Source organism: Ciconia boyciana, chromosome 10 (genome assembly GCF_034638445.1).
Source record: "Ciconia boyciana chromosome 10, ASM3463844v1, whole genome shotgun sequence".
NCBI classification, from domain to species: Eukaryota; Metazoa; Chordata; class Aves; order Ciconiiformes; family Ciconiidae; genus Ciconia; species Ciconia boyciana.
Genome location: NC_132943.1, coordinates 3376675 through 3401375, shown reverse-complemented (window position 1 = coordinate 3401375; position 24701 = coordinate 3376675). Strand labels below are relative to the sequence as shown.

The window sequence follows — 24701 nt, the reverse complement described above, 5'->3', positions numbered from 1 at the left end:
AGAGCTTTGATTTCTACAACGTGGAAACGTTAGCGCTGAGCTAAACTGCCTGAGTATTTACATTAATCACATTTATGGCCTTTAGAAGATAACAGCGGTACAGTTCTTAAAAACCAAAATCCCAAATCGATGGGCAAAGCAAGCTTCTTCCAAAAATTTATTGATTTGAACACTCTACTGTGGGTAAACATTACATCTGGAGTTCACGGTTAACTCCCAAAGTTTTAACGTAGAAAGCGATGTTGCAAGTTCCAAAAGGTTCACAACCAACTGAGTGATGACGCTGCCCACTGCTTAACGTCGGTCGGGCAGTTGGGATACGCTTGCAAAGCATCCATGATTTGGTTATTGTCCAAAAGCAGTTTCATCAAGAGGTACTCTCTCTGAGTACGGACAGATGGTCTTTCGATCGGTTTTACTAATTCCAGTTGTAGTAAGTGTTCAAATGCCTAAAAACAAAAGAAAAAAAATGAGGAAATGGAAGATGACACCATTCTGGGCTGTACCGCTCGTGGAATGACCTGTGAGATGCCCTTTTGACAGAAACCCGTGAGGGGCGATCTTGACAGACAGACGTTAAACGCCAGCTCGATTTTACCACACATCCTTTCGAGCAGATAGCAAAGCACATCAGCTACGTGAGCTCAAGTAGAACTCACTTTTCTTCTTAAAGAAGCAGTATTTGAAAGCTGGTGTACGTGTACCTGACCGGGAATGACTTTGTTATTCTGGGATACAAACTGGAGTAGTGTGTTACAAGGGCGCAGACAGCATTACAGGATTTCCAGTTTCAGTGTAACTGAATAATGTTGAATCAGAAGCCAAGGCTGCTCAGCTTAGAAGTTGCAGGACCGGAAGATAGCTCTGACGACTCAACTGCTGGTCGGGGGGTTAAGTTCATTAACCAAAAACTGCGCATCCGCGTGACCCCTGTTCGACAGCTACGCTGCAGCAGGATTGTGCCCTACAACCAGATCCCTGAAGAGAGCTCGGCAAAATTATGTTAGCTGAGTGAGCCCAGAAGGCCAACAAGCACCAGGTTTGTAACCAAAATGCTATTTCTCAGTTTGCACTCCAGACTGCAGCTGGTTGAGGCAAACCCAGCCATATTAGGCTACAAACTGATTCCATATACCAGTCAGACCTCCTGGGACTCGGATTAGGTAAAACAGGTTTTTGATGTGGTAAGATTAATTTAAATTTTGGAGACATCACTTCTAAACAACTGTCCTGGTTTCGGTTGGGATAGTGTTAGTTTTCTTCCTAGTCGCTGGGGTAGTGCTGTGTGTTGGATTTAGCGTGAGGATAATGTGATACCACACTGATGTTTAGCTGTTGCTGAGCAGTGCTGACACTGGTCAAGGACTTCTCAGCTTCCCCTGCTCTGCCGGGCGCACGAGGAGCTGGGAGGGGGCACAGCCGGGACAGCTGCCCCCCACTGCCCAAAGGGCTATTCCATACCATACGGCGTCACGCTCAGTATAGAAACTGGGGGAGTTGGCCGGGGGCAGCGATCGCTGCTCGGGGACGGGCTGGGCATCGGTCAGCGGGTGGTGAGCAATTGCATTCTGCATCACTCGCTTTGTACATTCTTTTATCATCGTTATTACTTTCTCTTCCTCTGCTGCCCTATTAAACTGTCTTTATCTCAACCCATGGGTTTTACTTTTTTCCCCCTCCCAATTCTCCCCCCATCCCACCGTGGGGGAGTGAGTGAGCAGCTGGGTGGGGCTTGGCTGCCAACTGGGGTTAAACCACGACAGCCCTTTTTGGCACCCAATGTGGGGCTCGAAGGGTTGAGATAACGACAGATCTGACCAGAGCATGTTAAAACAAATTTGTTACAAGCTTTCGTTATATTAGTTTAGTAGCCACTGGTCACAGCATTGATTTATTCGCTCTCAGAGTTGTCGTATTTGTTCTCAGAGTCATGTTATCTAACACCTTACTTGCCGTACATGCTGTTTATCAGTATTTATGTGTTGTCTGTCACCTCCGGGAGGTGGATTAAGCTTATTGCTTTGCTGTACTGCGTAACACTGGCTTACGGTATGATACAATTATCGGTCATGAGATCAATCTGGTATTTGTACTCAGCCTTGCCATCACCTCTGTACTTTGGGAGCCATCTATTGGAAATTATTCATAATTACACTTTTTACTTTTTCTCCTCGGAGAGCCCACCTATGGGGGAGACGCCTTCCTCCATCTTCCCCTTCTCCTCCAGGCTGATTACAAGAGCGCTTGAGAATTTTGGATATCCTTGAGATGTTCAAACCACATGTTCCCGTTGCTCAGTCTCCTGAACGTGTGTCAGGTCTTGCTTAGGGTTAAACAACTATTTAAGAATACTGCGGCTACGCCAACCCCCACGACAGAATCCCAGCCGAAACCAGGACAACACCACAAGTGACTGAGCAAGCTGAAGATACCTACACACGTACACAAGTCTCTCCCTTGGAAGCCATTTCCTATACAGTCATTCTTGCTGAACCCCAGTCCTAAACCAGCTGAGCTCACTTGAAAGAGAGTCCTTACCCTGGTACTAAACTCTTCCAAGTGTAACTATTTACCAGCTATGGCACAGCCTTGAGCTCCCCTGCCCTGGGAAAGGCGGGGGGTGTGGGAGGTGAGCAGTGGTGCCTGCAGCCAGGCACTGCCCAAACCCTGGGTGCCTGCTCCAAGAGCCGGGCGTTCTCGCCGCCCTGAAGCACCCAGTCTCAGTTCTAGGGCTGCATGTGACTACTCAAACCTGTGCACTAGGAAAAAAAAAAACACCAACATCTAAGTACTTTACAATAATAAAAAAAAAAAAATCCATTTCAGGCTTACCTTCATGACAACTGGCTTTTCGAAGTTGTACATACAATGTGCTTTCCTTTGTATGAACTTCTGGAATTCTGTATCAGTAACAGGAAAAAAAAGTTACTTAGGGGAAAGTAAGTGATTCAGTGTATGTAAAGTTCATGCATTTCTCTCACCGTTGTAAACCATCTGGAAGTTAAATGGTTCTCCTTCATAAACATCATTTAAGTGTTTCATAGCTATAATTAGGCAGATTTCCAGGACAGACAAACCTAGAGGGAAAGACAAGAGCGCTAAATATTTCTCTAAAGCATATCAGAAACGCAAGCAGTTCACATACTATTTTTATTCCTCTATTTGTATATGCTGTAGGCCTCACATATTCATGTTATGTATCTTCATAATGTAAAAAAATACCAGAATTGGAGAGACTAGATAAGAAAACATTTGCTTTCCAGATATTTGAAGCAAGTATATTCAGAAATGGGCTGCTTCCATCAAAAAGCAAGGAATTTAAGTATAAAGAAAAACCATCATTGCCGATTGCACGGCATGACAAAGAATTTTTAGCAGCACCCAGACAATCTCCATGCTACTGTATAGCATGTCATGAAATGAGAGTTTGAAGAGGTTTATTCGCTGTTCAAAGCTAAAGGAGCGATACAGGGAATTAGCTCCACGGTACTAAGGAGACTTTGAGAATCACAGGAAACCATAAAGAAGCAATGGGATAAGTTAACTTTTCCTGATCAGGGAAGCAGTTCCTCCTGGAACTATATTTGGGCTTAGTATCATCACCAGAAGTTTTTTCTTCTCCCTGTTTGCACAAGTTCCAAAATGCTTATCACAGAAAACAGAAGTGTAGTGCTCAGTACATTCCATCTGCTGAGGTTTAGAACGGGAGAACCCCTGGACCCCGCAAAGGCAGCAGCAGCAGCACACCGAAACACACCAGAGGAGTCGGCACAGCATTAACAGCAGCTCAGTTAAACACAGGTAAGCGCGCGCTGCTGTAGTTCTGAGAGTACAGAATTCAAGTACACACTCAAATTGTGTATGTATCCAAGCACGGACTATTGCAATTCTCAGAGGGTTTATTGCAACAGCTCCCAGCCAAAGTGTCTTCAGCATCCTCCAGCTCCCAGCACTGGCAGGAGGAGGTCAGCATCTTCCCTTCCTCCACCATTTAAATGGGACAGAGACGCTGCCCAGACCGGTGCCCTTGCCCAGGCTACTGGCGCTTCCCCTGGCCAGCACTGCAGTACCACACAAGCTGCCTGGTGCTGACAGCTGTAAGCCTGCGTCGTAGCAGCGCACTGATCGAGCTCCCTGCGCAGTAGGATTTATATCAACTATTCTGTAACTCAACTTCTGGTTTATTCAGCATTGTTATATCCACACGCATGTATGAACGCAAATTAGCAGAGAGCAGACTTCACGGGCAGATGTATTCCCTGTGCAGCTCATACCAACAGGGGACACGGCACTATACAGTATCATCAGGAGAATTTCAGGGAGGGGCTTGACACATTCCATACTCCTAAGAAACATTTGGGGGGAAAAAGCTGAGCTTTACCATGGACAATATTTGCTTTTGAGTCCATTCTATACTGCTTGCTTGCTTCATGAAGATCTGATGCAGTGATAAGTGGGTGATGCACAGCAACGTTACTTACAGCAAGCATCTAAAAATAAAGCAAAAGACATTTTTCATTTAATTACTAATTACCAGACACACTTTTTACTTGGAGATGGAACGCAGAAGAACACATTTCCCCTGGAGTCACCTACTGGAAACATTAATGAATGAACCCTACACACAGTAGGCTTATACCGAAAACCTTGTAAATAGCTGGTAGCTACAGCTACATTTTGCCAGGAAGGTTTTCCAGGCTTAAAACTCTAAAGCCTCCTCACTAGAGGAGATAAATATTAACTTGTTTATATTAATTCCAATGGATTAGCGCACTTCAGTGATTGCTGTAAGAACGACTTACAACTATTTTAAACATACCTTTGTACACAGAGCTACAGCACACTCATGTCACTGAAAGTGCTAAGAAAGCGTCTGAAGGCGCCTCTCAGTTTACAGAATACGAGTTACCCCTCCAGAACTTTTGCTAAACAGCCTCACATAGTTGCAGTTTGAATCTTTAGCTACCTGTCACAGAAAGTGAGTTTTGAACAAATGTAAGTTAATAAATACATCGTTAAGTGACACCACTCTTTCAAAGCTACTGATTATCCACAAGCCTTTATACAGCACTAGGGACGCTGCAGTGACCTTCACTTGTTCTTTAGGGTTTGAAGTATCTGACTGGTAGATACTTTGCAGTTTAATACTCATCAACAGAAAAAATGGCTTTTAGTGACTACCTCCAACTTTTGGAGGTCTGTGTGATGGAAAACTATTTGTTTAATCTGTTTAAATGAGGTCTTTCACTGAGAACATCCAATGCTATCTACCACCAGTCTCTTCCAGTCCTCTTTCACTTCTTATAGATGTCAACCGAACAGCCTCAAAAAGCTGCATGATCATTCAGACTTCCAAAAGGTACAGAATGAGGTTTTTTACTATAAAGGCTAAAGGGAATTCAGATAGGGAAGAAGGGGAGGGGTGAAGAAACAATGGCCCCAAGTCACTAACAGACAGGCAAAATGGAAAAAGTAGAGGAAGGACAGCAGTATCTCTTGTCAGCCACTGCCCCCTCTGCTTCAGAGCTAGTGAAATTTGTGACCAACAGCTAACTACACCAAACAGAGCTTGGAGCACCAGGCATCCTCTGGTTTACCAGGTTCAGAGGCAGACAAGCAGCTGATTGCATGAAGTCACCCACACAAGAGAAACCATGGGGAAACAGCATTTACCAAAAGCAAAACGAGATTTTACCGGCTCAGTTATGAGCTATCTAGTTCTACTTGTGTAAAAAAATTACTTATTTTACTTTAACTTGTTAAAACTACTTTAACTTGCTAAAAAAAACTTAACTTGTTCAATTCTTCCAAGATTTTCAAGGTTTTGCCCAATACCTTTTAGGGTACTGCGACATGAACAGATACTAAATTTCCATTGGAAACCCATGTGTTCATCTGACAATGCAAGAGGATGGGGAGCACTAAATGGAATTTAAAAATAGCTGGTCATTGAAAACAAGTCCTTGCTACCAAAAAACAGGTAACTAGCAAGGGTAGCTCCAGTTCTCACCACCACCACACTGCCCATCACAAAGCTTCTCTCACCAGCTCAAACGGCAGACTCCTACAGGTTTTCAAAATTAAAGAAAAATTCATCCTGCTGGGCAATTAATCCACACTTCAGCTAATACAACCAAACTACAGAAGCACTAGAATCTGTATTATATACTTTTATGAGCAAGATGACTTCAGAGTGAAAAAGCCCCTTTTGAAAGGAAAAATTCAGGACATGCTGAAGAAAACAATTAGGAACTTCAGCCTCAGCTCTGACACGCCTTGGAGCTCAAAGGGAGGCTATTCAGACAGCCATCAGCTCTTTTTCTGGCATTCATTCAAGCCACAGAGACAGAATTGGGTGCCGCTAAACTAGAAATAACCTGCAATCTTGTAACGAACTCAAGTCAACAGAGGACTACCAAAAAGAGGACTCTGATCATGCTGGTTTCAGAACTAGAGCAGGAAATCTATGATCTAGTTTTCAGTGGCTGTAAACTCAGTGTTGGGAAAAGCTGTAACCACTAAAGAGTCCAAGAGCAGACCACCACAGAGCTGAAGGTTAAAATCTGAATACTTGCAAAACACAGGATAAGCAGGTACATTTAGTGGGCTTTTCACACGGACAGAAGCACAGAGATATTTTAAGGTGGTTAAATCAGTGTTATTTATCTTCTGTAATGAAAGCTACTGCATTCATATTAACTGTTTTAAAAAACAGGAGTGAGGGAGGCAGATTAAAAAAAAAGACCCTCCAAGAGAGCCCGACCACACATTAAGCTTCGGCTCATGCTGCTGTGATAGGAGGAAGTTCATTGTCGGCATTACCTCCTACGTACTGAACACAGAAGTCTTCTCTGAGTTAACAGGGAGGCAGCAGTCTAATTTTTCTCCACACAGTGAGGAGGCCTTCCTTCTCTCCCTTAAGATAACTGGGAAAAGTTGAAGCTACCAAGTAAAATTCTGAAAGCCTCCTCAGGCCCTTGATGCCAGACAATGAGCTCATTTGGAGGATCAGAATTAAATTCCGTCTCAGTCTCAGTATTTCTAGGGATTAGTAGCCTCAAGCTTCCAGCACCTCAAGATTTAAAAGATTGAGATCACATTTCCTGGACTAGCGTCACAGTAATGAACAAATTCAGGACAGCACCTGAGCTACCTGGGTTGCTCCATATATGAAACCACCTCTGGAAAACAAAGTGGTGCCTAATCATACAGTTCATAAAGTGATTTTATCCGATACTCTGCATAAGAAGAAACTGGAAGTGATAAAAGAAAACAAAAGCATTTCCTCTGCGTGAATAACAAGACTGTAGATATATGGAAACTCTCTTACTGAAGAGTTATCCAGGAGCAACTAGTCCATAAACGCAAGTAATCTGTGCTCAGGAGCATCACAGCAAGAGCAACAGTTTAGGAAGAAGGAGGAGTGGAAAGAGGGATGACAACAACAAATATTTTAGCTCTAAGTGACAGTTATTCCAAATGCAGCACCGTGTGCTTTTATGTCAAAAGTGCATATACCTACCCAGAGCGTTATTCAAGAGTAGCTCAAGAAACAGGAGAGGACTGGTCAGGAATACAGCCAAACCCTAACGGTGTCAGGAGAAGGACAAAGTGGAGAGCGTAAAATGAGGCAAGAATACAGTAAGAGACTGTAGTAAAAAAAAAAAAAAGGCGCCAAAATTTGAAGAAGACAAACATTGATGAAGAGAAGCAGGTTTAGTAGTGATGGATTTAGTGAAAGAGGAGGAACGGAGGAATATTTGGCTGCAACAACAGACTTAAAGGTAGAAAAAGTAGGTTTTAGTACAAGCAGTTTTCAGGATTCACCAGCATCCAAAAAGAATCTCAGAAAGGAAAGAATATTTTGAAAGTATTTCACCTACAGTTTTGCTTTATAAATTGAAAGACTTGGCAAAAGTTATTTTAAATACCAAAAACCCACCACCATTTTAATTAAACAGTACACCCTCACAATGTAACTGCTACAGAAATTGGAACTACTCAAATTCATTAATAAAGCATGGACTGATAAAGCACGCAAGAAACCAGTACTGTCAAAAGCCCGCTCAATAAAAAGATGGTTCAAGAAAAGCTCATCAGATAACTGGCTTGAAAAACACAGGTGCTGTTTACAGATTATTATACACATATCCAAATACATACCAACAGCAAATGAAGTGAGCGCAGATCTTTAGTGTAGTGAAAAAGGTTCTGCAGCATGTCTTGCACAGTTTTATCCTCTGAGAGACGCTAAAAAAAAAAAAAAATTAAGTGATATTTTAATCATCGCAGCAAATCATTTCATACTCACTTGAGAAAAATACCAGTTCGCTAACTTTCAGAAAGAGCTCAGCTTACGCCTGACAATACAATTCCTCACACGTAACCTTAACTTTCTGGTCTTTTTTGTAGCGCTTAGAATTTTATCTCCAGACTTCAATAAGCAAAGATTCTCTATCACAATTTGATTTATTCCGTATCAAACTCAAATAGCAAAGGGAAATACTAAGCTCAGGTAAAGGCTTTACAATTATAAACTGGTCTTACTTTAGAAGTTTTACTAAAACCAAGTAGAAAGAGCTTTAAATACCTGAACATTATTATTCCATTTTTGTGCAAAAGACTCATCAGGAAATTCAGCAGGAAGAGAAAGTTGTTCCTTGAATATCCTAACGTATTGTTTAAAATCAAAGGAATTCATCAAATATATCTGTCGGTGAGAGAACCTTGATTTCACTCTCTTCTCCAAGAGCTCCAGGATATCCTTGTTAAAAAAAGTAAAAAAAAAGAATTAAAAAAAAGCAGACGCATTTAGTGCATTCTTTGCTACAGTGAAAACTACAAGAGAAACCACCACAGTAAATGATGTTGGGAAAAAAAAGAATTATTAAATTCTCAGGCTTAAAATGTTCTAACAAGACCTTTGCTAATTATTATCATTGATGTGCCTTGAAATGCCTAAGAAGGAGCCATTTACCCAAACCATGTGATGCCCTACATCATCCAGGATAATTAGTTGCTAGGATACCCCACAAAATTTCTCCACAGATTATGTAAATATTTCAGTTACTTAAGTCTGCGTTCAAGATGTTTCAGCCTATCATGGCTCTAGACAAGTTGTCTATTTGGTAGATACGTAGGCTGGCAGCTGTCATTTCACGTGCCTTTTGTCAGACTGAAAGAATCCAGCTTAAAAAAAAATCTTCAGAGCCAATATTTATCTTCTAAGATAGTCACACAGAACTAAGCAAGTCTGCCATCAAGTTGTTGGTTGAAGATAATAGAGAAAAGCTTACTTTTCTCCGAACGCATAGGAATAGACTGGCATCAGAAACAAGCTGTGGGATTCATCCGTTTAGACAAACACAGAACTATTCCCCTACTTTGTACTGGGACAGAATGATTACGCTCCTAGTTGCTAGGAATTTGGGGTGGCCCTTTTTGTTTTTTAAGGGTTTGTTGTGTGTTGGTTTTGGTGGTTTTACTTGCACTAAAAAAAGGCTTTAAAAATACTGAAATTCCTCACCGAAAAGAGAGCGGTAAGAGTAAAGAGAGAGCCAATGGTGCAAAATATAAAGACCTCTCACGATTTAAAAGTCACATGCAACAGGGATCAGTGATTTAAAAAAAACTAAGCAGCAACAGCTATCACCACAACCATGGTACAGCCTCTGAAGACTCTACCTTTATTACATTCAAAAGCAGAGCAATACGGGTTTCTAAATAATGGGTGACGAGGATACCAGACTCAGGACAGCAATGAAGCAAAATAAAAGATTGTATTTACTAAATCAACTACTAACTATTCCACTAACTTCCAGAAATTTGCCCGGCTAAATATCACCTAAACCCAATCAACCCCAGATTCAGGCTTTGGTGAAAGATTTTAATTCTTCTTCTTCTTGTCATACCCTGGCTATCTTCACCACCAATCCAGTTTATTGAGAAAAACAGTGTAATTTTTATAAAGTATCAGCTTCCATAGCATTAGAAAGTAATTATTTCACAGTATACACATAATCTGTCCACAGTTCCCTACAAAGTCACTGTAAAAATCACAGTGAGTTTAAAATGGATCCTAAATCCATTTTGAACATGCTAATATTACAGCAAAAGTGCCCCACTGAAGTGTTTGCTTATGTACTGGTTTGGGCTGGGGTAGAGTTAATTTTCTTCATAGTCGCTGGTATGGGGCTGTGTTTGGGATTTGTGCTGGAAACGGCGTTGATAACACAGGGATGTTTTAGCTGTTGCTGAGCAGTGCTTACACACAGTCAAGGCCTTTGCTGCTCCTCACCCCACCCCACCAGTGAGTGGGCTGGGGGGGCACAAGGAGCTGGGAGGGGACACAGCTGGGACAGCTGACCCCAACTGACCAAAGGGACATTCCACGCCATATGAATATATATACCAGCATATATATACCAGCATATAAAGCTGAGGGAATAAGAAGAAAGGGGGACGTTCGGAGCGATGGCGTTCGTCTTCCCAAGTCACCGTTACGCGTGCTGGAGCCCTGCTTTCCTGGAGATGGCTGAACACCTGCCTGCCCATGGGAAGGAGCGAAGGAATTCCTTGCTTTGCTTTGCTTGTGCGCAGCTTTTACTTTCCCTATTAAACTGACATTATCTCAACCCACAAGTTTTCTCACTTTTACCCTTCTGATTCTCTCCCCATCCCACTCGGGGGGAAGTGAGTGAGCAGCCACGTGGTGCTAAGTTGCCAGCTGGGGTTAAACGACAACGGCTTAAAAAAAAATTCCTTGTCCTCAGACCAATGATTTAAACACTGTAGGTTAATACAACTCTGTTCTTACCAACTGCTGACCAAGAAACTGAAATGCCCTGGAGCCTCTCCAAAGAGTGAACAACAGTATAATATAAAACAGCCACATGGATAAATATGGCTCTTCTGCAGTAATATAGGCCAAAAGTCTTGTGTCTCCTTAGAAATGTAAACCTGCTCCTTCAGCAGTAAAACTGAAGGCTTTACAGTTTTTTGGTCATCTAAGTTTGCTCTCAGCACAATTTTTTTTTTTTTTTAAATCCTCCCCGCCCTCCTTCCCAATTCAAAAGTCAGAAAAATGGATAATTGAGAAAAGTCTTAGTAAATTAAGTAACGTTCCAGGAGAGGAGAAGAGAAAACATTCCAACTAAGACCAAAGTCTCTTTAAAACAGCTAAAAACTTTGAACGAGAAAGCGCAATTTCTTACCTGTCTACATGTAAGTCCAATAACTGTTACTGGAGTCTGTGCTGACTGGGATATATCAAAGAGGTTATAGAGCAGCGTCTGGTTCTTGTGATGAACAAACAAGTCAAATTCATCCAGTATAAACAAGACTGGACAACTGCTAGTTCGATCTCCTGAGATAGCGATTTTAAAAGTTAGTATATGGTAACATCATCATCAGACTTCCATCTCTACAGCTTTCACATCTTCCGGTTTTAACAATTTACATATTTTCTTTTAGCTCTTCACTAAGCCCTCCTTCCACATATGTACTGCTACAACAGCAAAACAAAAAATACACTGAAAAATTGGTAAGGTTGTGTAGTATCCTGCCAAGCATCACTTCTGGTTGCAAGGAAAGACAGAATTCTATGGCAAATTTAAAAAAAAAACACTATTTTGAATAGCTTCAATCTGGATAAAAGAATCTGTCCTGCATAGCTGACCAACACATGCAAGCCTTTAGAGCAACAGTTATGTTAGATACATGTTTGTTTAGTATTACATATTTTTTACATTATTTTGTAACCATGACACATTCTTGGGCTAGATTTCTTCATACATCTTATACAAGCAGATGAAGAAACACATATATGCTAACTTTTCAGTCAAGCGACAAACACACACACAGTTTCAGAACGGGGCTACTAGTAGCATTTACCTTTCCTTAAAGCTTCAAGAAGGAATGCAAGATTTTCAGCAAAACTGCCCTACAAAGAGAATAAAAAAGTTTCACAATAGGTTTTCAATGTCGTTCTCAGAATTGTGTAACTACATCAAGTTCAGGCATGTAATGAAGTCCATTTCCTTCTCAAACCCTGCTTTCAAAACCAGTCCATATTCAAAAATTTACAATGTTACTTCATGTTGTATAATCATAACCTCTCTTCAGGACATGAAAACTGATAGTTAACTCTACATTGATCCACTTTTTTTCCAGTCTGAAAACCCCAAACTAATTGCCTCAGACAGGCAAAAATGAGTGATCAGAAGAATGTCTACAGTAAGCTAAATTTACAAGTAGCTTTATCTTTCCTTAAATAGCTGTTGCGTACTCATTTTCCGTCTACACACATGCAAAAACTGCGACCTAACGCGTTCCACTGAGAATGATCAGTATGCAGTTTTTTAATTTGCAACCTTATTAGACAGATGAAAACATCAAATACTCATGATAGAAAACAATGAATTGCTATGACCATCCTGCTTCAGTTACACACTCTGAAGCACGCAAGTTGTGAGATGGGAAATAACTATAATTGAAGACCACAAGCCCTGTCAAAGAAGGCAGAAAAGCCAGTTTACTCTCTGAACGTGAGCTGCAGAAGCTAAGAAAGGAAAAGTTTTTATGGACAGAAGTAAGGATGTTCCTGCAAATCAGTGTGTTTCCACGCCCATGTGCAACCAAAGGGATTAGACAGCTAAGAGTTTAAAGTAGTACTGCACAATAACTTAATGGGGAAAATTATAGGGGAATTAAGCATATTTAAGTCCAGTTTTGCCTCAAGCATTTTTGGTAGTGGAACTGTAGACCTCAAAAGGTTGTTCTAGTTCTCTGTTGAAAAGACAACTCATTCAAGCGGCTATGCTGAAATTAAATACTTGCTATTTCCTTTTATTACTGCAGCTGTATTTGGGAAAATTTTAGCTCACCACCAGAAAGGGTTTTCCATTCTCTGTATCTAAAATCATTTGGGATAAGTAAGAAACCAAAGCACAGCCTAAGAAGCAAGCATTTCCAAAAGATAATGAAGCCTAATAACTACAATCTACACTTCACCTTGTATTTCACACTGCCTCTAACCTAGTTCTCTGGTTTCTCTTAACTAAAGTAGTAACATCTTACCTCTTTAGAAACTTTCCAAATGCAACTGATGAAAATAAACCTCATCTATTGAGATTTCACCTCTCCCCCCCTCTCATAATTCCGCTTCAGCCACTTGGATCAGTATTACACAAGACTCACAACTATGTAAACTCTGCCAATTTCAAAGGCCCTACCTGGGAGTGAAGGAGATGATGCTCAGAAGGACCTTCTGTCGTACCAGAAGATGAACACTCAAGAACACTCACTGAATAACAGGCAACAAGCAGGGTAGCTCAGATCACTAGCCCAAGTTATTTCACACTCAAATGAATGAAATTTAATCTGAAGCACGTCAGTTATTCTCTTTATTACTGACTTCAGTACTAACATAAATGAGTTTCTTATCTTTGAGAAAAGGTCAATAGAAGCAAATATTTTAATAGAAATTCTATGCAAAATGAAAGGCTCTAAGAAGCCTGGATAGATTTCCCTATGAATTCGAAAAGGTTGCAAATATACTAAAGATACTGCTTTTCAGCTGGTTAACTTGCTTACTCTTCATCTTTAAATGTTAAAGCTGATGTTTCCAAAATACTCTACCCCTCTGAACAGTCTCTTCGGACTGCTTAATGTTTGTTTCATGTAGGGGCTTGAAGTAAATGTTAAGAGAGCCTTTCCATTCTTCCTCCTTCTCTAAGTCAAAGTTGATGTTTTTTGAAAAAGTATCAGGATGCCTTAATATTGCTCAACTAGCAAAACGTAACATTCAGCACTTGTGTAGAACACAAGTATTTGTTGGCGTGCTTGAAGTGTTTGTAAACCAGGGTCTTCACAGGTAAATGCTGCCACGGTTCACTACTGCCATCAATGTTAAATATTTTAAAAGAGAAAGCTTTGAAAAGACTGAGCCAGCCCATCGCAATTTTGCTAATAAACTCTCAAAGCCCATTCGGTCTCAACAAGCTGCATCCTATAAAGCTAGTTTTCCAGGCAAGGATTTTTGAGGGAGATAAGTGAAGAGTATAATAAAGTTGATACTTACAAAAACTTTATCCCCAACCACATTTTCCAGGTGCAACTGTCTGGTGATCTCCTTCAGGGCCACTTTATCATTAGTCTGCAGAAGCCCTGAAAGAAAATAATTTTTCATGAAATACTGGCAGTTTTCCTTCACTCCAAGAGGCCATGTCTACAGCCACTAGAAACTTATCCAGAAGCTTCTCTCCATTTCCAAGCTTTTAAAAAATTAATACTAGGCAGTAATTTTCTATATGTAATAAGTTACTTAAAACAACTCTTTCACAACTGAACTGATTTTTAACATTTTGAAAAGTCATTAAAAGCACACAAGTTCTCTTTATATACAGAGATACAAAGAAAGGCATTTTGGACCTCACAGACGAACGTGTCCGTAATCAAGGCTAGATTACAACTACTGAAACCAAAACTTTTGTTCAGTACATACAATATATAGCAACTGAATATAACACAACATTTGAATAATGCTGTATTACTTGCCATTCAGATGAACTTCCAAGAGGGTGTCTCTAACTTGTTTCATTTCCGTGAGCTCTTTTAAGACATGATTTAATAACTAGGAAAAAAAAATACACAATTTATTTGCAAGAAGATTAATGTGTTCACGGTAAGAAAAGTGTACAAATGGATATTATCAGATAGGAAACAGTATGTGCAGTTTCGTTAGGTGACAATATTTTTTAGTATTTTCAAGACCAAAATACTAAAATGACAACTTTGCATTCACTACCTTGACTGTAGCAATTACATTTGTTCATTCTGCTAAATTAGTAGGGAAAGAAATATAAAAATAACTCCAGTATTTTAGTCACTCGTTTTTTTGGGTAATATCTAGGGCTTTTGCCTTAATCAAAAAAGCTTTACAAGTTTGAGATATCAGAGAATTTGTCTCTTGAGTTAGTACAGTATTCGGCTTCATTGCTTCATTAGATGCTGCAGAACAAAAATCTTTGCTTTCAATCTTTAAAGACACTATGCTTATTCTTTTCCTCTTGAAGTTAGGAAGCATGAGACAAAATTAAGTTGCACATAATTACGTCAACTACTGCTTATAAAACTTAGGGGTCCCAAATTTACAGTCCATCAAGAACTTGTTCTTGGTAAAAGTCATAAAGAAGTTGTATTAAAATACATGTAAGTAAATCAAATGTTAACTTTTCATTCACTTGCTACTTCTTTGCTTTTGCTTCCTCAGCTGAGGATTTGCAGCTCCCATCTATGTGTATGTATACATACATATATACTTACATACACACATACAATTTTCTTGTCTCCAGCAGTCTTTTTTGAGAACTAACATCTTTCACTTGATATAGAATAAGAAAATCACTCATTTCGCATACATGATTTGCTTACTTATATTCTGGCAGGAAGGATCACAAATTTTCATCTTCACTATCCTTTCGTAAAAGGTTTGGAAGGAAATTTAAACTTTAATTAAATAATAAAAATAGTTTGAGTTTTGGTGATTGAGGGGCCACGTGGTGTTTGAGGGATCGTTCTGTTGTGGGTTTTTTAAAAAACTTTCACATTTACTTCAATTTGCTTGCAGTATAGTGCTCATCTATACTTTTCTATTGATACTGTATTTAGAAGCAGGTACCGTTAGACTCCTACTACAGGCGTCAACATTTACTATATGGATACTTGGAACAAAAAAGCTTATTCCCTTGGTTTCTCAAGTTTATACCCAATAAGCAGATGCCATCCAGTCTGGCTAGCCCCTTATCCAACAATCTCAATTGTACCTTGAAAGTCTACATTGCAAATCCAAGAAAATCTAAAAACTATTTTCTGTGCTATGAAAGTGCTTGTTGCTTGCTTACAAATCTGTAAATCTAATAAAAGAAAAATAAACTCCAGTTCAAGACTAGCAGGAAGCACACAGGCGGAGGAATCCTTATTTGCCACTGGTTTATCAACTCTTTCCCCACCACCACTCCACAGTATTTTGGCAATTATCCTTCTTCTGAAGCGTCATGGGTAACAGGAGAAGTTAACAATATTGACTGGTTTTGAAATGCAAAACAAGCAAGCTATCAACAAATCGGCAGAATGATTGGTGTCAGTTGTATCATAGATATGTTTACTATCTATTAATTTATTTCTATTCAACTGTATTTAAAAGCTTGAAGGCCACTTGCTTTAGCACTTGGGAAGACTTCTAAAGCAATTTTTGTATTTTTTGATCTTGAATACTTTTTGCAGTAACAGCCAACCTATTTATCACATTATGTACTCATGTAAACATAAAAGACTTAAGTGTTTGCATAATGTTAAAGTATATGACACTTAAGTTAGGTGTCATCCCTTCACATGCCTCAACTAAAAAGAGTTCCTTTAAAATACAAAATCTACACTTGTAAACTAGACCTATCAAGCAATATCCTACCTCCTAGCAATTTACGTAACAATATTCTCTGACACGTTTAAAACAGAATTAAGATACCTTACCATTCTCTACATATAAACAGTTATGTAGAAATCCAGCCCTTAGTCTACTCCTTTTACAGTTTTTGGATGCCTTTTCAGTCATTTTTACAGCGGAGGCCCAATAGCAGGTTAACTTTTAAAGAGTAAGCAAAACGTGGCTTTAGTTGCAAAGATGAACTCGTCTGTGGCAAGAACCATTACAGAATTGTAACAGGAGAAATGCTGAAAGAAGGCAGAATCTATGATGTAGTCAGATCACTGAACGACAAATGCAACTTGTTCTGATAAAATTATTTCCATTTTACATGTTTTGGGTACCTGTAGCGTGTCATGAAACCTGGTGAAGACACGCAAAGTATTCCAAAACCATGCATACTTCTGCAAGTCATCGTGAGGATGGACAGGTACATGTTTTTGTCAGCTGCACATGAACCTATTCTATTTTACAAAATCACCAGGAACTCAACTTTTGAAAAATTTCAGAAGATCGCTAGGAAACCAATTTCTCCATATTGTTATTCAACAAAATTAGCTCACAAGAAGTCCTAGAATGTTTTGAAATTCTATATAAACAACTAGCAATTCTCTCTTTAACAACAGGCAGAGATGAAAATTTAGCTCCAGAAGCTCCCAGGACTTCAGTGAGGTTATCTACCTCGTGCTTAATTTGACCTTGTATAAACTTTTAATACATGTTTATACCGCAGTCTTTCCTGATCCTCGGGGTCCAATAATGAGGGCAGAATTACTTTCTCCATGAACTGCAGTGCGTTTCAGCAGTTCCAGCAGATGTCTGTGTTGACAACAGCAATAGGTTAAAAACTTCAAACCAGACAACATTCACTGAAACTATGGAAAATTCAAGGAATCTTTAGAACATAAGAGAAAACCTAAAACATTTCTACTTGTTCTCAGAGCCAACAGTCAGGGCATGCAAAATGTAATACAATAAAGTACAAAAGGCTGAGTGATCAGATCTCTTAAAATATTTTAAAATATTAAAACTTATGATTAGTATCACTAATTCATAAAGTTCTACAATTCTCCACCATGAAAGGACAGACTTCAATAATATTTCTTTCTTTAAAAAAAAAGAAGATTGCTTTCTGTGATACCACTATAGTTAACGAAAAAGGAAGACTGGCAAACATACTGAAGGAAAACCTTGACACCAGTAAAAATTAATAATCTAGTGGAATACATTCATTTTGACAATCTTCATAAAACTGTTTTAAATTTAGGCATTCAAAGCTTGTGAACGGTAACAGCAATACCGAACTTCAAGTTCATATTCTATTCCTGCCCAAAAGAAGGAACAAAGAACAACTGTAAATTATCTTCGGATAGACTTATCACCTAGTACCACATTTAAAGTGCTTATAAAAACTACTGACACTTCCAATTCCCAAATGTTTACATATGCATACATTTGATATCCCTTTTTTTTCTTTTACTTGGAATATCAACATCATGCAATCACTTCTAAAGGAGTGCTAGAGTCATCATGGAACAGCTGTGGCAAATGCATGTGGTTTTGTTCACTATTTGAGAGCTAACTATAGCCAAGAGCCCTGATAACCTCTTGGGAAAGAAAAACTAAGAGTTGGGAAGTTCATCGTGTTTTCTCTCCAGTATAATTCATCAACAGTGGCATGTTAAGTAGAAGACAGTCTGTAAACTGTTTTTCAGAATTCCAATATAAAGAGGGGAGGCTTGTTTTGTAGAATACTAACATCATAGAAATACATTTTCTCACAACAACAATAAACACGTCTATGTGAGCTCTGCATGTACATTACACTACACTTTTTTAAATAACAGAAATGTTATTTTCCTTCCTGTAAGGGAAAGGAAACTAATGCTCACATGAGGTGATTCAACTTGCATAAAGTTACTCTTGGAAAAATTGATTGCTTAAAACAAGTTATTTAGATACATGTTTGTTATTTTCAGGATTTGACCTGCATCTGTAAAAGGATTAGTATTATTGTCACAATAGGTCCCCTCTTCCTAACTTTAACCTCCGCATCTGGACGACCCAAGAAGTAGGTTTGTTTTAAATATGGGTCTCTACTCAAGAAACACCACGTTGGCATCCAAGGTTTAAGATTTACTTTTAACACAACTTAATAATAAACAGGAGAAAATCCGAAGTAAAAATAAAGATTCACAACAAGAGAATTTAACTTTTTGCTTGGTCAGGTCATTAAACATAGCCTTAGAATATGCACAAGTATCTTTCAGGCATTACAGATTTGAAACAAGGACAAGAAATCCAAAACTCAGAGCCTGATAAAACAGAAGCAACAGTTGTATAAAAACTCTGAAGATCTGAGGCAAACAATTTTTAGAAGCATTACACTGCAAGTCATTCAAACCTGTATAATTTCGAAAAACAGAGGTAGCAGAAAATTCTGACTTCGCCTGATTATTTTTCTAATGTGGTTAAAGTAGAAATTACTTAGTATTTGAGTCTGCTCACTCACCTGTACTGATGTTCAATCCCAAACAGCTTTCCAGTAGCATAATGGTGACAGAATCTTTCACGCAAAATTTTTTGCACCTAGGGATATAACACAAGACAGAAAGAATGCTTGGTGCTTCAAATGCCGGAATGTAGCAATAATGTAATTACTGCAATAAAATAATAGTAAAATATGCACGTTTCTGTGGTGTTACAAATATGCTGTAACATGTAAATTTTAATTGTCATCAATGATATAGGGGTCTTGAAAGTAAGAATAAAGTTGCAGTAGGCAGAATATTTAACAGACTCTTTTGTAGCAGAAAAGAGAAAATTCACTTAAATGATAGTGCCCTGGTTTTGTCTGGGATAGAGTTAATTTTCTTCCTAGTAGCTGGTGTAGTGCTGTGTTTTGGATTTAGGAAGAGAATAACATTGATACCACACTGATGTTTAGCTGTTGCTGAGCAGCGCTGACACTGGTCAAGGACTTCTCAGCTTCCCATGCTCTGCCGGGCGCACAAGGAGCTGGGAGGGGGCACAGCCAGGACAGCTGCCCCCCACTGCCCAAAGGGCTATTCCATACCATACGGTGTCACGCTCAGTATAGAAACTGAGGGAGTTGGCCAGGGGCAGCGATCGCTGCTCGGGGACGGGCTGGGCATCGCTCAGTGGGTGGTGAGCGGTTGCATCACTTGTTTTTCCTGGGTTATATTTCCTCTTTCTCTCTCTCGTCGTTTTCCTTTTCATTACAATTTATTATTATTGTTATTATTAGATTTTATTTCAATTATTAAACTGTTCTTATCCCAACCCATGAGTTTTCTTTCTTTTGCTCTTCCGATTCTCTCCCCATCCCACCGGGGGGGAGGGTGAGCGAGCGGCTGCCTGGTGCTTGGTTGCCAGCTGGGGTTAAACCACAACAGATATAGCAATGTGTGTCTTTGGTCTCATCTGCTACAGTTTCTTTCCTTCACGTCCAAAGGGATGTTATACTTGTCACCAAAATTACGTCAGTAGTTCATCTAATTCATAGTTCTAACTTAGCGTGTAATACAGGCAAGAAAACATTTACCAGCAGACTTCAATAAAACATAACCCACTCAGTTATTCCCCCAAATCCTCTGTGAACACACTTTTTGCACCACTCGCAACAACGTTGCGGCCTACCACATTCAAACATTAGAAAGGATCAAATTTAGAGTTTCTTCAAAGATTCAGATACCATGTACCTAAAAGTCTGGCAGGGGGGCAGGAAGTCCTATGAAACTGAAGCTAATATCTTGCTTACAAAGGACAAAATGAAGTCTATCCATCTTGATTTTTAGATCAAGTCCTGAATTACTTCAAATTGCACAGTGAATACAGTTATTTTAACTATTAATTTGTAAGTATCGCTTGGGATATCTTTAGATACACATCTGCCCTGACTTCTGTTTTCCATGTTAAGAACTGTTACTCAAAGTTGTATCTTCAATTCCCAAACAGCCAACCTTCAGCATCATAGCAGACTTCTTCCTACCACTTAACTGGCAGCACGCAAATTGGACACTCCCAATTTTTAAGAATTTACAGGACTCTATGCTACTACTTTTCCCCATCCCTCATTTAAGCTATCCTAAAATACCTGCATACTCCATCCCTTTATCATCCTTGGTGTCCAATTTCAGCGCTTATTGTCAAAGAATTTCAGAGATTAAATTGCAAACCGTTAATGAAGCGATTTTCCTTTACAATCACATCTGAGCACCTTGCCTTTCAGTCTAAGTGAATGTCCATTTGACCTAAAAACAAACTATATCATCACGCACGTGTCTCTCATCGCTTTTCCATTCCCTCAACCTGAGTTGGCTCATATTCCCCCCATTCGGTTTTTCTCTAGATTCTTCAGCTGCACCTCCTAACTGAGTCCCTTTTCATCTCTGCTGAATCCTAAGAAATAATGAAAAAGTGCAGTGTTCTATCCCAGGTAAACCTAAACTGAGGCAATACCGTACCGCAAATGTTTTGTGTTTCTCTCACCTTAGGCAGCAGTTATTCATTCATGCCTGGTTTAGCTGACCAGTGCTGGGGTACATTACTAACAGGCTTCTAGTATCTTGAAAATACACCTTCTTCTAACACTTAGCTAATTTATAATTTATGATGGAATTATCACCATCAGCTCCAGGTGTTTGGTTTAAAAATAAATACATGTGGATGCATCTTTGTGAAGTACTCGTCAGCAAGTCTAAATAATGGATAGAACAACAGGCACTTATTTTGCTAATAATTCCCCTTTATGAAATGAATTCTTTTTTAATGAGCTGCACTTGTCTACCTGATTTTTCAGTTACTTTTTCTTCTACTAAAGTCTTTCTGATTTAATTTCCAGTTTTAATGGACAATCTATCTGAACAGTCAGCCTTATCCATTCCCAAGTGAAAAGGTTCTCCTCCCATAAAGGGATTTTACAGGTAAATGAAGGAAAGATATTAAAATACAAGAAATCATTGAACCAGAGGTAATTCACTACAAGATGCATCACCGTTTTTAAGTAGCCACTTTGAGAAAACAGAAGAATAAAGCTTAAAAAAAGAAACCCCGAAAACTGATTTGGCAGCTGCTGTCCTGCCTAACCTAGGGTGTTAAAAAAACAAGTCCCCTAGATTCTGATTCACCCTACAAACTGGAAGATAAAGAATCCAACTAGATAAAAATAGATTTATGCAAATCTGTCGCCACAAACGGCTGTAAAAGAGCAAGAACATCCTTTACCATTTTTATTAAGACTCCAAAAAGTAGATCATTACTATAACACTTGAAGCAAGCAAATATCAGGTGAGAAGCTGAAAGAAATACAGAACATAAATACAAAAACCATTTACAGCCCTAGAAATTACATCAAGCATCTGTACATGCCTTGTTAACTAGTCTAGTAAAAGACTATAGGATGACATGGATGGCAAAGGATGGAAAAGTTTCATCACTTGAAAATGAAGTCAGCTAATAAAGATGTTACTAACCTGTGAAATGCATTCTCCATTTGGTCCACTGCTCTCCTTTGACTTACGTTTACTCATTGCAGAAGTTTTCATCTTTAAATAAGAAAGAGAATAGAAAACTTATACTAAATTACGGTTTTCCAAATGTTAGTCAGAAACTGTACTTAGATGTTAGCAAACTGAATTTGGTGCAGCAAACACAAGACAGTTGCTCATTCGTAAGAACTTAAGTTGTAACAAACACTGTTTCTTCACTGATAAAGATGTACTAGTTCACCTTACTAGTAAAAAAACAAACAAACAAACAAGAGTTTTTAATTCACTCCTGATTAGATGAAATCCATGTTTACATACAACTTCTGAACAGCATTTGTTTTAGGATGTTTCAACACAATGCAAACAGTACCTAATGCAACTGATATGAAAGTTTTTCTTCCAAGTTTTCTTCCAAGTTTACGTAGCAAGCTCTTAACGGCAGCGATGACATTCACAAGCCTGTGAACAATGCACCAAGTTCCACTAAGACAGCACAGCTACGCACAAGCTGATCTTGCACAGAACCAGGAGGGGCACAGCTCGTGCATTTGCACTTCAGATACATTATTGTGAGCAACCAAATCCATACTCTTCAAGTAAGTTGTGACATTTGTACGCTGCCTCCTCTGACCAACCAAGTGTAATTTGTTCATTTTAACTGCCTTTAAGAGAGTTTGAAACGATATATTTGTTTCTGCAGCTGGAACAAGCTACAGACACATGGTAACATGTTAAGTCACGACAATTAAGATTTTAAAGGAGCAATTGGCTATTCATGTTAATACTGCTGCAGGTTCTAACAATAACCACAGTGCCTCTCTAGATAAGCAGCGTGAGTAAAAACCAATTCTCCTTCTTTGTGCTAACAGAAAGCTTCCAAGACTTGCTCCACAACAATTTAAGCTTATTTTAAGATAGCCGTTTCCCTCTTCTCCCAGTTTCGCTCCTTCTGTCGTAAGGCCAGCATCGCTCAGTCCACTGGCACGGTAGCTATGGCTGCAAAGGACGAGACCGGCTGCTAAAAAACACATAAATGAAGTAGTCGCTCTGTGAGCTGACGCACAGGAGTGCGAGGCACGGGAACACAATGCTGGAGAAGCTGAACCGAAGCCATTAATTCTTTAAATCGGAACAGCCAGACGAGGAGCACGCCCGTTCCCGTTTTTTATCCTGGGCTCAGAAAGTGTAAAGTTATACCGAAGCACCGCAGCCATCAAGTGCCGCCCCCAGCCCCAAACTCCCCCCGGCCGCGCCGAGCACCTTGTGCGCTCCCAGGGGGAGGCGCCGCTCCCGCCTCGCCCCCCGCGCCGGAGAGAGGCGCGGCAGCAGCTCTGCGGCCTCCAGAGACCTCCCGCTGGGGCGGCCCGGAGCCGCTGGCCTACAGCAGCGGGCCAGCAGCACCCGTTACCCGCCTCGCAAGCCAAGGCCGCGGGACCCGCCGCACTGCCAGAGCTCGGGGGAAGGGGGGGTGGGGGGTGGGGGGGCGCATCCTCCCCCTTCCCGGCACCCACCGCACCGGGGACTCCCGGCTGAGGCGGCGAGCGGCTGGTGGGCGCGGCGCGGTGCGGCCCGGCCCGGCCCGGCCCGGCCCGGCCGCCCGCCCCGCCCCCCAGCTCGGCGCCCGCCGCTCCCTCACCTGAGGCGGCGGCCGCGGCAACCGCCGCGCGCGCGCGCGCCCGCACCACCACCGCCCCGCTGCCGCGCTCCCGGCGGCCCCCGCGCCGCCCGCTCCGCCCCCTCACGTGACAGCTCCCGCTCCCCCCCCCCCAGCCGTCCCCTCACTTCCGCCCCGGCCTTCCCCGCCACTTCCTTCCGCCCCGCGGCCGGATCTCCTTCCGGGTGCGCGCGGCGCGCGCGGCCCTGTGGGAAGGCACGTCCCTCCCTCTCCCCCCCCCCCGCGGGCTCCCGCGCTCCCCCGGGGCGCATGCGCAGTGGCTGCCTCCCCTCTTCCTCCCCGGCAGCGCCGGAGCCCCAGCAGCCGGAGCAGCAGCAGCAGCTGATGATGAGGAGCGCGGGGGGGGCGGGGGGGCCCGTTATTTATACCGTTAAAGGGACAGGGCGCTAATTCCGCTCGGCATCGGCGCGGGGGCGGGGGGCCGGTGCCAGGCGCCCCGACTTTCTCCCCCCCCACCCCCCAGCCCCGCCGGAGGAGCCCGGGGAGTTTCTTCCTCCTCCTCCCCCCCCCCCCCCCTCCCGCGGCCGTCGGCGGAGGGAGAGGGAACCCGAGAGGCGGCCCCGGCGGGAGGCACCTCGGCGGGGGAGCGGCAGGCAGTTGGGCAGCCCCCACCCCCCGCGCTCCCCTCCTCCCCCTTTATTACCCTTTGTGTGCGTCTCCGCCTGCGCCGCTCCGGGGCCGGCCGGGCGCCGGGGGGCCGCTGAGGTGAGTGCGGGGCGGCGGCGGGGCGGGGGGAGCGGCGGCGGCGGGGCCGCCCGCTTGTTTACCTCGGGGAGGGAGCGGGAGGGGGGGCCCGGCGCTCGGCCGCGCTGGGCCGCGGGCGGCGGGGAGGGGGCGCCGGGCGCCCGTCTGTCACTTTCTGCCCCCTCTCAGCGCCGGGGGCTCCCCCCGCACGGTCCTGCCGGAGCTTTGTTGTCGCTGGGGCGCGGGTGATGCTCCGGCCCCGGCCGCGCTCTTCTCCCCACCGCCCCGGGGGGGGGGGATTCTTCAGGCCCGCCCCCGGGCCGGGTGGGTGATGTCGGCGGGGGCAGCC

At 41.8% G+C, this 24701-nt stretch overlaps 2 protein-coding genes across 17 annotated transcripts in view; one reads left to right on the top strand and one right to left on the bottom strand.

Moving 5' to 3' along the window:
• Nucleotides 1-128: 128 nt before the first annotated feature.
• Nucleotides 129-24624, bottom strand: ORC4 (origin recognition complex subunit 4). 8 transcript variants are annotated; one of them, XM_072875324.1, is made up of 15 exons: nt 23630-23726; nt 22364-22452; nt 21979-22050; nt 18996-19072; nt 17212-17302; nt 14557-14632; nt 14081-14166; nt 11893-11941; nt 11214-11365; nt 8591-8764; nt 8164-8250; nt 4382-4490; nt 2982-3077; nt 2833-2900; nt 129-449 (listed from the first exon to the last, which is right to left on the bottom strand). In XM_072875324.1, exons 3-15 carry the CDS (start codon nt 22048-22050, stop codon nt 261-263), a joined length of 1326 nt encoding a protein of 441 aa, XP_072731425.1. In that variant the 5' UTR covers nt 22364-22452; nt 23630-23726; the 3' UTR covers nt 129-260. The 8 variants fall into 8 exon arrangements, with proteins under 8 accessions (XP_072731425.1, XP_072731427.1, XP_072731429.1 ...); XM_072875326.1 differs by lacking the exon at nt 23630-23726 and adding an exon at nt 23254-23436; XM_072875328.1 differs by lacking the exons at nt 22364-22452; nt 23630-23726 and adding an exon at nt 24312-24624.
• MBD5 (methyl-CpG binding domain protein 5) overlaps nt 23930-24701 on the top strand; it is a 171536-nt gene continuing 170764 nt past the window's right edge. For 8 of the 9 annotated variants that reach the window (XR_012044482.1, XR_012044481.1, XM_072875313.1 and 5 more), the window contains exon 1: nt 23930-24373. The gene's annotated coding sequence lies outside the window, so the exon portion shown is untranslated. The remainder of the gene's footprint in view (nt 24374-24701) is intronic. The other variant, XM_072875320.1, reaches the window with a different exon arrangement.